This window comes from Ictidomys tridecemlineatus, chromosome 2, assembly GCF_052094955.1.
Source record: "Ictidomys tridecemlineatus isolate mIctTri1 chromosome 2, mIctTri1.hap1, whole genome shotgun sequence".
Lineage (NCBI taxonomy): Eukaryota > Metazoa > Chordata > Mammalia > Rodentia > Sciuridae > Ictidomys > Ictidomys tridecemlineatus.
In genome coordinates, this window is record NC_135478.1 from 71,484,802 (window position 1) to 71,500,551 (window position 15,750).

At 39.7% G+C, this 15,750-nt stretch overlaps 1 protein-coding gene across 6 annotated transcripts in view; it reads left to right on the top strand.

Moving 5' to 3' along the window:
- The window catches only part of Dgcr2 (DiGeorge syndrome critical region gene 2), an 86,619-nt gene that overhangs the window by 21,426 nt on the left and 49,443 nt on the right, over positions 1-15,750 (top strand). For all 6 annotated transcript variants that reach the window (XM_021732686.3, XM_021732687.3, XM_021732688.3 and 3 more), the window contains one exon: positions 3,596-3,718. In XM_021732686.3, the coding sequence (XP_021588361.1) occupies positions 3,596-3,718 (123 nt within the window). The remainder of the gene's footprint in view (positions 1-3,595; positions 3,719-15,750) is intronic.

The window sequence follows — 15,750 nt, forward strand, 5'->3', positions numbered from 1 at the left end:
ATGACTTTTTTTTTTTAGTCGTTGATGGACTTTTTTATTTACCTACCTACCTGTCTACTTATTTATTTATTTTGTATGTGGTGTTGAGAATCAGGCCTCACACATGCCAGGCAATTTCTCTACCACTAAGTCACAAACCCAGCCCCATGTTTACAGTAATTTTTTAAATATTTAAATTTCTGGAGAGTTTGTATAAAATTGGTTTTAGTTATTTCTTAAATGTTGGGTAGAATCTTCTAGTTCAGCCATTTAGATCTGGAGTTTTCTTTGTGTAAAGGTTTTTTGGGGGGTTACTGGGGATTGAATTTAGGGGCACTTTACCACAGAATTACATCCCCATCCTTTTTTTAAAATTTATTTTGAGATAGGGTCTTGCTAAGTTTCATTTTGTGTTTCTGATCTTAACCTCCTCCAGTGATTCCCCATCTGGCATCTCGCACATACTCTACTTGTTATGCCCTCCTACTCCCTGATATTTCCTAAAGCCTTGCTTTTTCCTGGAATGTTGTTTCTATTATATCAGAAACCATCTCTTTCCTTAGAAAACCCACTCAAATCCCATCTTTTTAAAGGTATATTCCAGAGCCCTATGGTTAGAGGTAGTTTTCTCCTTCCTTCATGTTTTATTTTGAGGATTAGGACCTTGCTAATTTGCTGAGGCTGACCTCAAACTTGTGACCCTTCTGCCTCAGCCTCCCAAATCGCTGGGATTACAGGCATGCTCCACTGCACCAGTCTATAGACTGTTTCTTAAAGGGCTAGAGCGTAAATGTACTCAACTGTGTTGGTCATACAGGCTTCTCAACTCTACAGTTGTAGCTTGAAAATAGCCACAAACAATACATTTTTCCAGTAAAATTATATTTGGAAACTGTACTTAAAACCTGGGAGTATAGCTCAAGAGTAGAGCCAATAGTAGAGTACCCCCCACACACACTGGGGATTGAACTCAGGAGCACTCAATCGCTGAGCCACATCCCTAGCTTTATTTTGTATTTTATTTAGAGACAGGGTCTCACTGAGTTGCTAAGTGCCTTGCCAGTTGCTGAGGCTGCCTTGAACTCGTGATCCTCCTGATTTAGCCTCCAGAGCTGCTGGGACTACAGATGTGTGCCATTGCTGGTAGAGCCCATCATTAGAATGTGCAAGGGCCTGGAGTTAATCCCAAACACCAAAAAATAACTAAATAAAAACTATTTAAAAATCAGGTGGGCATGATCTTCATCATGTCAGATTAGGCCCTTACTTCCCTAACAAGACTCCTAAAGTGCAAGAAATAAAATCAAGAATCAGTAAATGGGATGTTTTCAAACTGAAAAGCTTCTTCTTAGCAAAAGAAATAATCAGTGAGGTGAATATAGAGCCTACAGAATGGGAGCAAATTTTTACCACACATACATCAGATAGAGCACTAATCTCCAGGATATAAAGAATTCAAAAAACTTAACACTTAAAAAAAAAAAAACCCAATCAATAAATGGGCTAAGGAACTGAATAGCCACTTCTCAGAAGATACACAGTCAATCAACAAATATGAAAAAATGTTTAGCATCTCTAGCAGTTAGAGAAATGCAATTCAAAACTATCTTAAGATTTTTTCTTACAGCAGTCAGAATGGCATTTATTAAGAATATGACAATAAAGGCTGGGGTTGTGGCTCAGAGGTAGGGTGCTCACCTAGCATGTGTGAGGCACTGGGTTCAAACCTCAGCACCACATAAAAATAAAGTAAAGATTGTGTCCACCTATAATAAAAAATAAATATTTTTCAAAAAAGAGTACAAGTATAATAGGTGTTGGCAGGGATGTAGGGGAAAAGACACATTTCTGGGGGGACTGCAAAGTGGTGCAACCAATCTGGAAAGCAGTATGTAGATTCCTTAGAGAACTTGGAATGGAACCACCATTTGACCCAGCTATCCCACTCCTCGGTTTATACCCAAAGGACTTAAAAGTAGCATACTACAGTGACAGTAAAGCAGCCACATCAGTGTTTATAGCAGCACAGTTCACAGTGGCTCAGTTGTGGAACCAACCTATATGTTAGAATTCTCGTACTTTTAAAGCCTTTACAGTTTGACTTTTTATGTGTTTCTAATCTTATCTCCTCCAGTGTGATCTCATACATACTCTACTCGTGTTATGCTCTCCTGTTCCCTGATATTTCCTAAAGTGCTGCTTTTTCTTGGAATGCTGTTCCTAATTTATCAGAAACTATCACTTTTCTTAGAAACCCTATTCAAATCCCATCGGATTTAATCCAGAGCCCCACGGTTAGAAATAGTTTTCTCCTTCCTTCATGTTTGGTTATGCAGATTGAATGCTTCATTGGTGACCACCTTCCTTTGGTCTTTTTTTTTTTTTTTTTTTTTTTTAAGAGAGAGGGAGAGAGAGAGAGAGAGAATTTTAATATTTATTTTTTAGTTAATCGGTGGACACAACATCTTTGTTTGTATGTGGTGCTGAGGATCGAACTCAGGCAGCACGCATGCCAGGCGAGCGTGCTACCGCTTGAGCCACATCCCCAGCTTCATGGTCTTTTTTTTTTTTTTAATTTTTAAAAATATTTATTTTTAATTATATTTGAACACATACTTTTGTTTTATTTATTTATTTTTTTATGTGGTGCTAAGGATCAAACCCAGGGCCTCGAATGTGCTAAGTGAGCACTCTACCACTGAACCACAACCCTTGCTCCCTTCCTTTGTTCTTTGTGTGTCTACCATCTTGACCCAGAATTCCTCAGGAGGTGAATGATATATGTCCTCTTATCTGTCTCTCCTATAGTCCAGTGCAAAGCTGTATTAGCTTCATATCAATATAGTGAAATACCTGAGACATCTGTTTTTAAATATTTTTAGCTGTTGATAGACATCTACTTATTTATGTATTTATATATATGTGGTGCTGAGAATCAAACCCTGTGCCTCACACATTCTTGGCAAATGCTCTGCTACTAAGCTATAACCCTAGCCTACAACCTGAGATATCTTATGATGTAAAGAGAAGTTTATTTTGGCTCATTTGGAGGTTAAAATCTAAGACCGGGTAGTCTCACTGAGTCAGGCTTCTGGCGAATTGGAATGTTTTGGCAAGAGCATGTATCAGAGTGAGTGCTAACATTTTGGGCCAGAAAAGTGGGGGAGGGGGATAAACCGGGCTCCATAGCCTGTTTTTGAGAGCAGGTCTCCATTAACCTCAGGACCTCCCACTAGGCCCCACCTTTTGAGAGGGACTACAGAGCCTACCAATTCCACCACCCTTAGGACCAGGTATTTAACACATGGACCTTTGTGTGGAGTATTCAACATCCAAATGAGAGGAAGCATGAAATTCAGAGTATGTGTTTTAAGAAATAAATAACATTTATTGTTTTGTGGGGCGTATTTCTCTATCCACTGCTGCAGAGTTGTCATAATTGTTCTTGGCTCCTCCTTTGGGAACATGTATCCAGGCCCTCCTGAGGAGGTAGGTTGTAGGAAGCTGCCTGGTTTTTGGCTTACACTACTAGAGCTCATTGGTGTCAGGGCCTTGCTATTCCAGGTTTTGCTCCTTCTGCCTCTTCTTCAATGGCCTCTTTCGTTTGGTTCCACAGAGCTGCGGTGCAACCCTGGGCAGTTTGCCTGTCGCAGTGGTGCCATCCATTGCATCCCTCTCCCCTGGCAATGTGACGGATTGGCAGCTTGTGAGGATGAGAGTGATGAAGCCGACTGTCCAGGTGAGTGTGTCATGCCTGTGGGGTGTACTCAATCTATTCACTTTTTTGTTGTAGCTGAGGTGAGTGTGCCTTCCATGAGGAGCAGAGAGGTATAGCCTTATAATTGTGCTGTCTTCACATACTGGAAAGGTGATATGAGCTTACTTCTACTTCTGTCTTTCTTTCTGTGTGTCTTTCTTTAAAAAAAAAAAAAATTAACTATTCTACCTGGATCTCAGAACTTGCAAGATGGCAGGGCTGGGGCTTTGAGGAGGCAAGGTGAGGTGTTGCCAGCTCTGGACTCACAACTTTGAGAGTGGACCTGTCCTGTAGATACCTTTTGAGACTTGGGTAGAGTTCTCATGAATGTACTATTGTAGATTGACTTTGGCATTACCTACTCCTCTTGCCCACACATTCTCTAGTAACCTGGCACTTGTGGGTTTTCTCATGTCAATGTGTGAGTTCCTAAAGGTATATCCTAAAAATGTTTGGAGAGACCACAAAAAAGTCTTAAATTGTTGGTTTTCCACTTGGTTTCAGTTCCAGTACCCTTGAGGAATATAAGGAACCCTGTGAGTAACAGTGTTCGCTTCAACCATGATTCTTAATTTGGGTTAGAATGAAAGGGGTAATATCTTGTGCACACATGGACCTGAGTGAATGTATGATGCATGCACCTTCAGGCACACTAATTCAAGATCCTGAGTGGTTCCAATTAAGCCTCTAACAGGAAAAAAAAAAAAAAAAGTCTTCCCTCAACTCAAGAATCTCAGGCCTGAACTCTTTGGCCCAACATTTAAATTCTTTTACTATCTGTCATAATTTTTCTTTGTCAACCTGATTTATTGGTATTTTCCCTTTTGTTACTCAGCTGAAGTATTTTTTTATACTTACCCTATTAATAATTTCCTAGCTGCATGCTTCTTATATTTCCTTCTCTTTTCCTGGAACCTTGTACTGTTTATTCTTGGGTAAATACTGCTATCCTTTAAGGCTTGGCTCAGATGCTACCATGGTGAGATGACATATCTGGCTATGGATCTATATCCATCACTACCTGATCTGTCCTCCTCTTACAACATCTAGAGCCATTGTTAATTCTCACCATTCCTGGAGCCCATGCTTGATCTCTTCTTTCAGACTATGAACTCCTGAGTCCAGGAAACCTTTTCCTCAGTGGGATCTGGCCTAGGACATGAAAGATGGACTATAATTTCTAAAGGGGCAACAGGGAGGGTATCTAATAGAAGGTAACAAGTGAGGTTGGCACAGTTCTTTGAGGGGATTCCAAAATAAGAAGCAGAACTGGTGTGATCATGCATATCTATAATTCCAATTACTTACTTGGGAGGCTGAGGCAGGAGTTTGCATGAGCCCAGGAGTTTGGGATCAGCCTGGGAAGGAAGGAAGTGAGGGAGCGAGGGAGGGGAGATAGTCTTTTTGGGCTATGTTGAATGTAGTTTAGAGGGGACACCCCCCCCATTATCCCTTGAGCCTGTCTTCCTTCATTGGATCATAGATATCTCTGGTAGAGGTGTTTGCCTCTCTGAAGGAGAGTTTGAATGGTGGTGGCCTGAGCCTCTGGGACCAGCCCTGTGTTGGAAGCCCATCCAATCGTTCCCTTGCGTCAAACCCTAGGGAGAGTAGAATTCCAAAGGTCTGTGCTCACATGATAGAATATTATACATCAGTGATGGATGAATCTTGAAAATATAGAATATAGGTGACAAACACAAGTAGCCAAAAACTACAATGAAGATAAGCAAAATGGATCATCCTATATTTAGTTTACAAAGTAAACTACAATAAAAAATAAATTATACAAAAATTAAAAAATAAAGTATACAATAATATATAGAATTCTGGCTCCTTCTTCTTCCTTTTGGGGAAACAGAGCTGAGACTGAGAGAAGCAAGCATGTAAGTTCAACACTACAGATGATATTTGCATTCCTAAGTAAGGATGTGGGGAGATGGTTCACAACTATACTTTATTATGAGGTTTATATCTTTAGTGTTTCTTGTTTTGTTGTTTTTTCTTTTTTGCTCTTTTTTATTATTTTTATTTGTAGATGAACACAATACTTTTATTTATTTATTTTTATGTGGTGCTGAGGATCAAACCCAGTGCCTCACACATGGTAGGCAAGTGCCCAACCACTGAGCTATGACCCCTGCCCCAGTTGTTGTTGTTTTTTTTAATGGAGTCTTGCCAGGTTGCCCAGTCTGGTTCCAAACCTGGGCTCAAGTGATTTTCCTGCCTCAGTCTCCTAAGTGCTACGACTATAGGCATGTGCCACTGGGTTGGGTTTTTTAACAGAAAAACCAACAGAAGGAGAGTGATAACTGACGTAGCAGAGCTGAGCAAGTGCAGCATGGGGCTGCTAAGGAGAAAGAACAGTAGGAAATGAACCAGTTTGCCTGTTAGTACCCTGAAAGGCTCTTTAATGCTGAGGTGATGGGCATCTGGCAGGGATGGAATCAGAATTCTCTCTGATTATTCTATGCTCCTTACCACTCTATATACTGGGTGACTCTTCCTACCAGGAGATATGAGGCTTATTTTTGAGACCTGTGCTATCCAATGGTAGTCATGAGTCTCACATGGCTGCTAAGCACCTGAAATGTGGCTGTTTCTAATGAAGATATGCTGCAGATATAACCTATAGGCCAAATAGCAAAGATCTTGTGAATACCACTTTATAGTGATGAGATATTGGAATGATAGTATTTGAATATATTAGGTCATGGTACTAAAATTAATCTATTTCTTGTCAAAATGTGGCTTACATTAAATAGCACATAGCACATGGACTTAAAGTCTGCAAAATAGGAGACACCACGTATCTCAAAGGGGGAGTTGTGGAGGAATTGAGAGATACTTTCTGTGGTGACAGGTAGGACACTCAGCCCTATCTTCTGCTTTGGTTCAGATTCCATCAGCTTGGTCTGTGTCCCAGGTAACTAATTGGAGGAGCCTTTCCTGGAGACACTGGCATTTTATAGAAGGAGAATTACAATTACATATGTTTCCAACCAAAAAGCTATGGTTCCTACCATGAAGCTTACCTGAACCAGTACCAGGACCTAATAAGCTAGTGCTCACAGAGTTTGTGGCTGGCTAGACTGCAGCCCACCCCCACCCCCCTGTAGTATTAGTTGAATACAGAGCCTCACACTGGTAGGCAAGTGTTCTACCTCTGAAGTACATTGCCTGCCCTTGTTATTGTATTTTGAGACAGGGTCTCACCTAGACTGGCCTATAACTTGTGAACCTCCTGCTTCAGCCTCCTGAGTAGTTGGGATTACAAGTGTGTACCACCACACCCAGTGATCTCCTTCCTCATAAACATAGAAAACAGTGAGTTCTTTCCAGACTCTGTGGAAGAAAAATCTACCACAGATGTTCAGCCGACTCTGGACACAGCATCCTAGACCAGAAGGGTCAAGAGTTACAGAGTAACCTAAAGTAGCAGTGTATAAAACCGTGGTTAAATGTGGGGGCTTAGAAGCAGGCCCTAGGGTTGACAACCCTACCTATTACCACTTAACTGGCTGTGGACAAGTAGCCTCTGTAAAATGGGGAAAAGAGTAGTACCTACATTTAAGAGTTATGAGAATTAAATAACATATGTTTCATATCAAGTGCTTAGGGGAAAAGAGCACACAATAATCTCTCAATATTAGCAGTTACTTTATTAATCTGGGGAGTAAAAGAAAAGTTTAAAAATATATTCTATCAGCAAAATTGTCTAGGAAGCTTCTAAACCCCCATTTCACCACATAAATATTAGAAAACAACTAGAGATTGGGGGAAATAACTTTATAGAAACTCATACCAACTAGAAAAAGCCACATTTGGGCTGGGATAGTGGCTCAGCAGTAGAGTGCTTGCCTAGCACATGTAAAGGCACTGGATTCGATCCTCTGTACCACATAAAAGTAAATAAATAAAAATATTAAGGTAATGTGTCCATTTACAACTATATATATATATATTTTAAAAGAAAAGAAAAAGCCACAAATAAAATAGCAGATTTTGTGGAATTTTTACTTCCCTCTCCCCAACCTCCTCCATGTGGCATAACTTGGTCTGAGGGAAACAATGGCCAAATTTTCAGTCTTACTGTAACATTCTAATTTCTGGGAACTGCCTGAGGGACTGATCTCTGTTTGGCCTGACTTGGAGCTCAGATGAGGAAGTAACTTAAGTCTGAAAGAACTGTAGAAAGCAGCAGACAATGCTTGTGAAAGCTGCTGTGGGGCCTATAGACCTGCAGATGCCTGGAATGAGGTGCTTAAGGGTGAGGAATACAGTACAGTGTCCTAAGATCCTAGGGAGCACTGAAGGTAACACTCTGGGAAACAGAAGTAGACTTGCATATTTGGGAATCAAGAAAAACTCACAGGCAAGATGTATGCACAGAAAAAAAAAAAAATGCCTAAGAAGACCTTAAAATCATTGCCTTTAGTTGATCCCAAGATTCAGACCAAGCCCTGCTAATAACTCACGGTCTTTTCCAGCACAAAGCTAAATCTGCAAAGACTGTGGGAGATGTCTGATTTTTCAATAACCATAACAATTAAAAATGCCTTATTTTTAATAACAACTATAAAAATTAAAAGGTCAGAACAGAGTAATAGAGAAAGAGCAAAACACGGCCATTTAAAGTAAGAAAATAAAGGGAATAAACCTGAAGAAAATTTTTAGACAATAAAACAATAAAGACTTTAAAACCACATCTTAGTTAGGGACAGTGTCTTATGCTTATAATCCCAGCTGTTCAAGAGATTGAGGCAGGAGGATTGTGAGTTTTAAGACCAATCTGGGCAACATTGTGAGACTCTATCCCCTCCCCCCCCCCCAAAAAAAATTAAATATGCTTGAAAAGCTAGAGAAAGGCCTAGGGTTATATATAGCTCAGTGGTAGAACACTTACCCAGCATGTGTGAAACCCTGTCAATACTTTGCACAGTAAGAGGAATTAAAAAAAAAAAAATGTGGACAAAGAACTAAAGGAAAATTACCATATCAAAAGGGAAATTATCAAAGGAACCAAACAACTCTGGGACCTACCTGAAAAATGTAATAACTGAATTGAAAGATTCAGTAGAGAGGTTTAGCAGGAGACTTCAGTCTGCAGAAAAAGGACTAGTGAAACTTGAAAAGAAGACATTTGAAATTATTGAGTCAATAGAACAAATAGGAAAAAGAATGAAGAAAGGTGAAGAGAGCCAAGGAGTTTATCCCAAATACACATTATTTTCTAAAGTGCATGTGGAACACCCTCCAGAATAGGCCATGTGTTAGGTCACAGAATAAAAGTCTCAGGAAATTTAAAAGATCTAAAATATTGCAAAGTGTCTTTTTCTGATTACATTGGAATGAAACTAGAAATGAACAGTGGAAGGGAAACTGGAAAGCATATAGATACACAGAAGTCAAACAACATACTCTTAATCATGGGATCAAGAAGAAATCATAAGAAAAGTTAGAAAATATCTTTTGACAAATGAAAAAAATCATGTTGAAACTTGTGAGATGTAGCAAAAGCAATGTGAAGAGGGAAATATATAGTTCTAAATGCTTACATTTTGAAAAAGATCTTAAATAAACTAACTTTATACCTTAAAGAATTTAAAAAAGAACATACTAAACTCAAAGCTGGTAGAATGAAGAAAATAATAAAGATTAAAAGAGATCAGTGAAATGGAAAACATAAAAATAATGAAAATCAAGAGTTCTTTGAAAAGATCAACAAAGTGAACAAACTTTTTAAGCTAGATTGACTAAGGAATAAAGAGAAGACTCAGTTAGAATCAGTAATGAAAGTTGGATCATTACCACCAATTTTGTAGAAATAAAAAGGAATAAAAGAAAATGCTATGAAGAATTGTGTGGTAACAAAATAGATAACCTAAATGAAGTGGTGTAATTCCTAGAAACACCACCAGTCAAGATTCAATCATGAAGGGCTGGGATTGTGGCTCAGCAGTCGAGTGTTCACCTAGCATGTGCAAGGCCCTGGGGTTTGATCCTCAGCACCATATAAAAATAAATAAAATAAAGGTATTGTGTCCAACTACAACTAGGAAATAATTATTTTAAAAAAAGATTGAATCATGAAAAAAAACAAAATCTGAATGAGACTGTAATTAGTAAGGATATTGACCCTGTAATCAAAAATCTCCCAACAGGAAAGCCCTGGGGTCTGAGAGTGTTGCTCACTGATAGACCTTGCCATGATTAAATCCTAGGTTTTGCCCTCAGTACCCAAAATAAAAGTCCTAAGCCAGATGACTTCTCTGGGAATTCTTCTGAACTTTTGAAGAATGAACAGTATTTCTTAGATTCTTTCAAAAACTTGAAGAGGAGAGAAATCATTGCATGAGTCCAGTGTTACCCTGATACTAAAGTCAAACATAAATACTACTAAAAATTACAGACCAGTATCCTTATTAATATTGATGCAAAACCCCCAACAAAATACTAGCAAACCAAATTCAGTAGCATATTAAAGGGATTATACACCACTACCAAGTTGGATTTATCCATAGAATGCAAGAATGGTTCAACAAACTAAGTCAATCAAGGTAATACATCATTGATACAAAATGTAGTGGGGGAAAGAAACATGATAATTTCAGTTGATTCAGGAAAAGCATTTAATGGCAAAATTCAGTATTTTATGATAAGAACAAGACACACAGAAATAAGCTACCTCAATGTAATATAGGCCATATATGAAAACCTACAGTTAATGTCAATGATGTCAAGATTGAAATTTTTTCTGCTAAGATCTGGATTGAGACAAGGGTGCTCCCTTTCATTATAATCTGGTTAACATAGTATTCAGAATTCTAGAAATAGTAGTTAAGCGTGAAAGTAAAAGCATCAAAATTGGAAAGGAGCTAGGCATGGTGGGATTACATGGTGGATTACATTCCTGTAATCCCAGCAGCTCAGGAGGCTGAGGCAGAAGGACTGCAAGTTGGAGGCCAGCCTCAGTAACTTGGCGAGGCTCTAAACAACTTAGGGAGACCCTGTCTCAAAATATAAAGGGCTAGGGGGATGTAGCTCAGTGGTAAAGTGCCCCTGGGTTCAGTCCCTAGTACCCGTCCTCCAAAAAAAAATAAAAGGAAGTAAATTCATTCCTGTTCACAGATGAGATAACTTTATATATAGAAAACTTGATAGACGTTACATACACACACAGGACTAATTGGCAAATTTATCATAGTTGCAGAACACACAAAAGTCAATTACATTTGTGTATACTAACAATCTGGAGAGGAAATTAAACAAGCAGTTCCATATACAACAATACAAAAAAAAATAATATTCTTAGGAATAAGCTTAACCAAGGAGATGAAAGAAGTATACACTGAAAATGACAAAAAAAAAATTTTTTTTTAAAGGCAAATAAGTTGAAAGGCATCCCAGGGCATGGACACAGACTTAAAAAGATGCCAGTACTACCCAAAACAATTTACAGATTCAGTGTATATCTATATTCTCTATTCAGTGTATATCTATATTCTCTAGCATGCCAACAAGGTTTTTTGCCAAAATAGAAAAACCTATCCTGGGGCTGGGATTGTGGCTCAGCGGTAGAGTGCTCACCTAGCACAGGCAGGACCCAAGTTCGAACCTCAACACCACATAAAAATAAAAGGCATTGTGTTGTGTCCATCTACACCTAAAAAATAAATAAACAGAAAAACATATCCTAAAATAATAGGCCTCAAATAAATAAAACAATCATGAACAAAGTTGAAAACCTTCCTGACTTTAAAACTTCCTACAAAGCAAAGTAATCAAAACAGTGTGGAACAGGCATAAAGAGACATATAAACTAATGGAATGGAATATAGAGCCCAGAAATAAGACCTCATGTTTAATGGCCAAATTGTTTTCCATAAGGATGCCATGACCATTCATTGGGGGAGAAGGGCAGTCTTTCCGACAATCAATGCTAAGAAAACTAGACATCTAAATGCAGAAGAATAAAGTTTGGCAGGCTGGGAACGAAGCTTACTGGTAGAGTGCTTGCCTAGTATGCATGAGGCCCTGAATTTTATCCTTAGGTAATGATACGCAAAAGTTAAGTCAGATTGGATCAGAGATTTCAATGTAAGGCCTAAAACTATAAAATCTTAATGTTACCAACCTTTTCTTCCATTTTCCATTATGTTTGGCAATGATTTCTTACTTTTGACACCAAAAAGCACAGGCAACAAGAGAAAAATATAGATAAATCAAACTATATTACAATTTAAAACTTGCTCATTAAAGAAAACATTCAACAGAATGAAAAGTCAAGCAAAAGGGAACATATTTGCAAATCCTGTATCTGTTAAGGGGCTAATACTCAAGAGTACAAAAACTCCTACAACACAACAACAATAATAATGAAAAAAACTGATTAAAAATTGGGCAGGGCTGGGCACAGTGTCATGTGCTGGTAGTCCCAGCTACTGAGGAAAGAGGATAGCTTTAGCACAGTAGTTTAGGACCAGCCTGAACAATATGGGAACATAGACCCAGAGTTATCATAGAATTGAAAACACCCTTATTAAAGAGATATCTATACACTTATGTACATAGCAGCATTATTCACAGTAGCCAAAAGGTAGAAGCAATCTGTGGATAGTTGGATAAACAAAAAGTTGGTCTATCCACCCAGTGAAATACTATCTACCCTCAAAAAGGAAGGAAATTCTGATACATGCTACAGCATGGATGAACCTTAAGGTTCAAATAAGCCAGTCACAAAGTGACAAATAACTGTACAATTTTATATGAGGTATATAAATACTCAAATTCTTAGAGACAGTATAATTGTGATTGCCAGTGGCTGGAGAAAGAGCAGAAACGGGCATTAATTATTTAATGGGTAGAAAGTTTCAATTTAGGAAAATGAAAAATTCTGAAAGTACATGGTAATGATGGTTACTAAACAGTGGGAAGATACTGAATGGCACTGAATTGTGCACTTTTAAAAGATGTTATATATATATTTTTTCTGTCTTCCTAATATGAATAAAATGCTTTGAAAAGGAACAGTAGAGCAAGAAAGATCTCTTGAAAGCATCTAGAAATTCCAATATTTGATTAATAAGACCCTTTTTAGTGCCAGGCATGGTGGTGCACACCTATAATCCCAGTGGCTCGGGAGACTGAGTCAGGAGGATCATAAGTTCAAAGTGAGCCTCAACAATTTAGCAAGGCCCTAAGCAACTGAGTGAGACCACACCTCAAAATTAAATAGGGCAGGATATGTGCCTCAATGGTCAAGTGCCCTGGGTTAATTCTCCATACCCAAAACAAACAAAGACCCCCTTTAAAGAAAATAAATGGAAACAGGAGGGGAAGAAATTAGCAAAGAATAAATTTTCACGGAAGAAAATTTCTCAGAAATGGAATACCACAGCTTTGGATTAGAAGAGCCTGGCACAATTTTTTTCTTTCTTTCTTTTTTTTTTTAAGCAAACGAGGAGACATTTTATTTAAAAAGAAGGTGAAAGAAAGATTCAGAACTCTCAGCACACCTGAGAGGGGTAAAGATGCCATTTAAGTCTTATACCGTTCCTTCTTTTAAAGGCATATAAGGAGAAGTTGATAAACTCCTCTTGACTGGTTCTTGATATCTCAGTTGTCCCAGATTACACAGTCACTCTGTGACATGGAAACCAGAACTGTTTTATAATATGTCTAGGCATGTTAAAATGGCTATTCTGGTGTTTGCCCTGTTGTTGACCTTTACTGACCCACCCTTACTCAACTACCTATCCTTTTCTGTCTCCTTCATGGACATTATCAGGTCCTGAGGAACGTTGGGCAGGGTGGCTTTGCCCAGGTGAAACTAGCCCACCATCTCCTCACTGGGACAGAGATGATAGTGGAAGTCCTCATAGAACAGAACATCTCATCTTATCCAAACCAGATATGCTGACAGCTGTGGAACATCAAAATGTGATCCACATTCTTCACGTCATTGAGACCATTGAAAATATCTATGTCATCATGGAGCACGCAGGTTGGGAATAGCTATGGTACCATATCCCAGAAAGAGGAGGCCCAGAGACTGTTTAGGCAGATCCTAAATGCCATATGCTATGGCCACAAGAAGAGTATTGTGCTCCTAGACCTAAAGGTGAAAAACATCATGGTGGATGCTAGAGGCAACATTAAATTCACTGGCTTCAGCCTGAGCACCAGGTTCATGACTGGAGAGAAGTTGAACAAGTTCTGGGGCACCCTCCCATACCTTAACTCTGAAATCATCTGGAAGAAAAAAATATGAGGGATCCCCCAGACTTCTGGAGCCTGGGTATTATTTTGTACTGATGGTCACAGGGAGACATCCATTTACGAGACTACTGCTAAGCAGATGAAGGAGCTGATTGTTCGTGAAAGGTATAACATGTCCCCGAGGCGAGGCATAGAGCCTCACCAATCAAATAGTGACAATGGACCCCACAGAGAGGCCCATAATAGAGCAAAATCGTGAGGCACCTATGACTGAGCCAAGATGAAGAATGTTAACCCAGTCATTCTAGTGAGCCACTCTCTAAACACCTAGACAGTGATAGTGGGTTACATGGGTCACAAAGGTTATGATCTCTGGCAAATCGAAAATACAATAAGGGGGCTGGGGTTGTGGCTTAGTGGTAGAGCGTGAGGAACTGGGTTCGCTCTTCAGCACCACATAAAACTTAACAAATAAAAATAAAGGTATTATGTCCATCTACAAGTTGTTTATTAAAAAAAAAAAGAAAGAAAATACAATAAGGCAGTGGCTATGTACCTAAATATTCCAACACTAGAAAACCCAGGGGGCAGGCCACATGTTTCAGGTGAAACACGTGCATTGGGTGTTGCACATGTTCTACACCCAGGTCCCATAGATCCTTCCAATTTTCCCACCTGCCCAAAGAGCAGTGCCAGTGAGCCTACCCTTCCCTCCTTTCCTTGAGAGCAGCAACTGCCTGAGGAGACCAAGCAATCAGGGTAGAAGGGTGGTGGAAAAGCTAGCATGCCTGTCATTTGTCTTCACTTCCTGCATGTGAGGACCCCCTCTCCCAGTGTAGCTTCCCAATATGACCTTGTGCTTCTGCAAGTTGGCATTCAGAAAAAAAAATGGCACCTAAGGAAGCAGGGTAGAAATGTGTTAGATTGAGAAACAGAGTGGCTGCAGTGAAAACGAAGGGTGAGACAGACAAAAACCACTGAACAGCCAGAAGACCTTACGCTCTGTGGACCCTGACATTATGGTGTGCGCATCAATGAGGTGTAGACTCAACTGCAAAAGTGAAGTGTACAAACTGGCTCAGGCTTCTCCCCACAGGCTCCAGCCAACCACCAGGAGTTTCTTCTGCCCCCACCTCTAGCCATTGTAGTTGGAGAATTGCTCCCCTTGAGCAATGTAGATGAGGAGTCTCCCCATGAGCCAGTGTAGGCTTGATCTACTTTGAGCTAGTTGCTTTCCCAGTCTTTTTTTTTTTGTGTGTGTGTTTATGTGTGTGTGTGTGTGTGTGTGTGGTACTGAGGATTGAACCCAGGGCCTTGTACATGCAAGGCAAGTACTCTACCGATTGAGCTGTATCCCCAGCCCCACTTTCCCAGTCTTAAGGCCCCAACCTGAAGTATCTGGAAAGGGTGGGTGACAACTGAGCTGCTGGTCCTGCCAGCTACTTCTCCTACCACTTGTCTCCAAGGTCATCTGCCTTCTCCACCAGGGGAAGGCTGTTCATAGCAGGGAATTTCTCTGAAGGGGAGCTGGAGCCTTCTTTGGGACACTGTCACCCCTGATGCACTGCCCTCTCCAGTCAGCCTCTCCCAGCACTGTGTACCCACCTCCAGCCACTGCAGTTATGCTAGGCCCAGCCTGCCAACAGGGCTGCTGCTAACAGGCTCCTGGGCTCTGCGTTGCCTAATATGATGGCCTCATGGCTCTACAACTTCCCAGCTTCCTGGCACAATAATTTTTAAGAATACTTAACAAGATATCTCCATGTGCAATTGCAGGACAGTACAAATACAGAGGG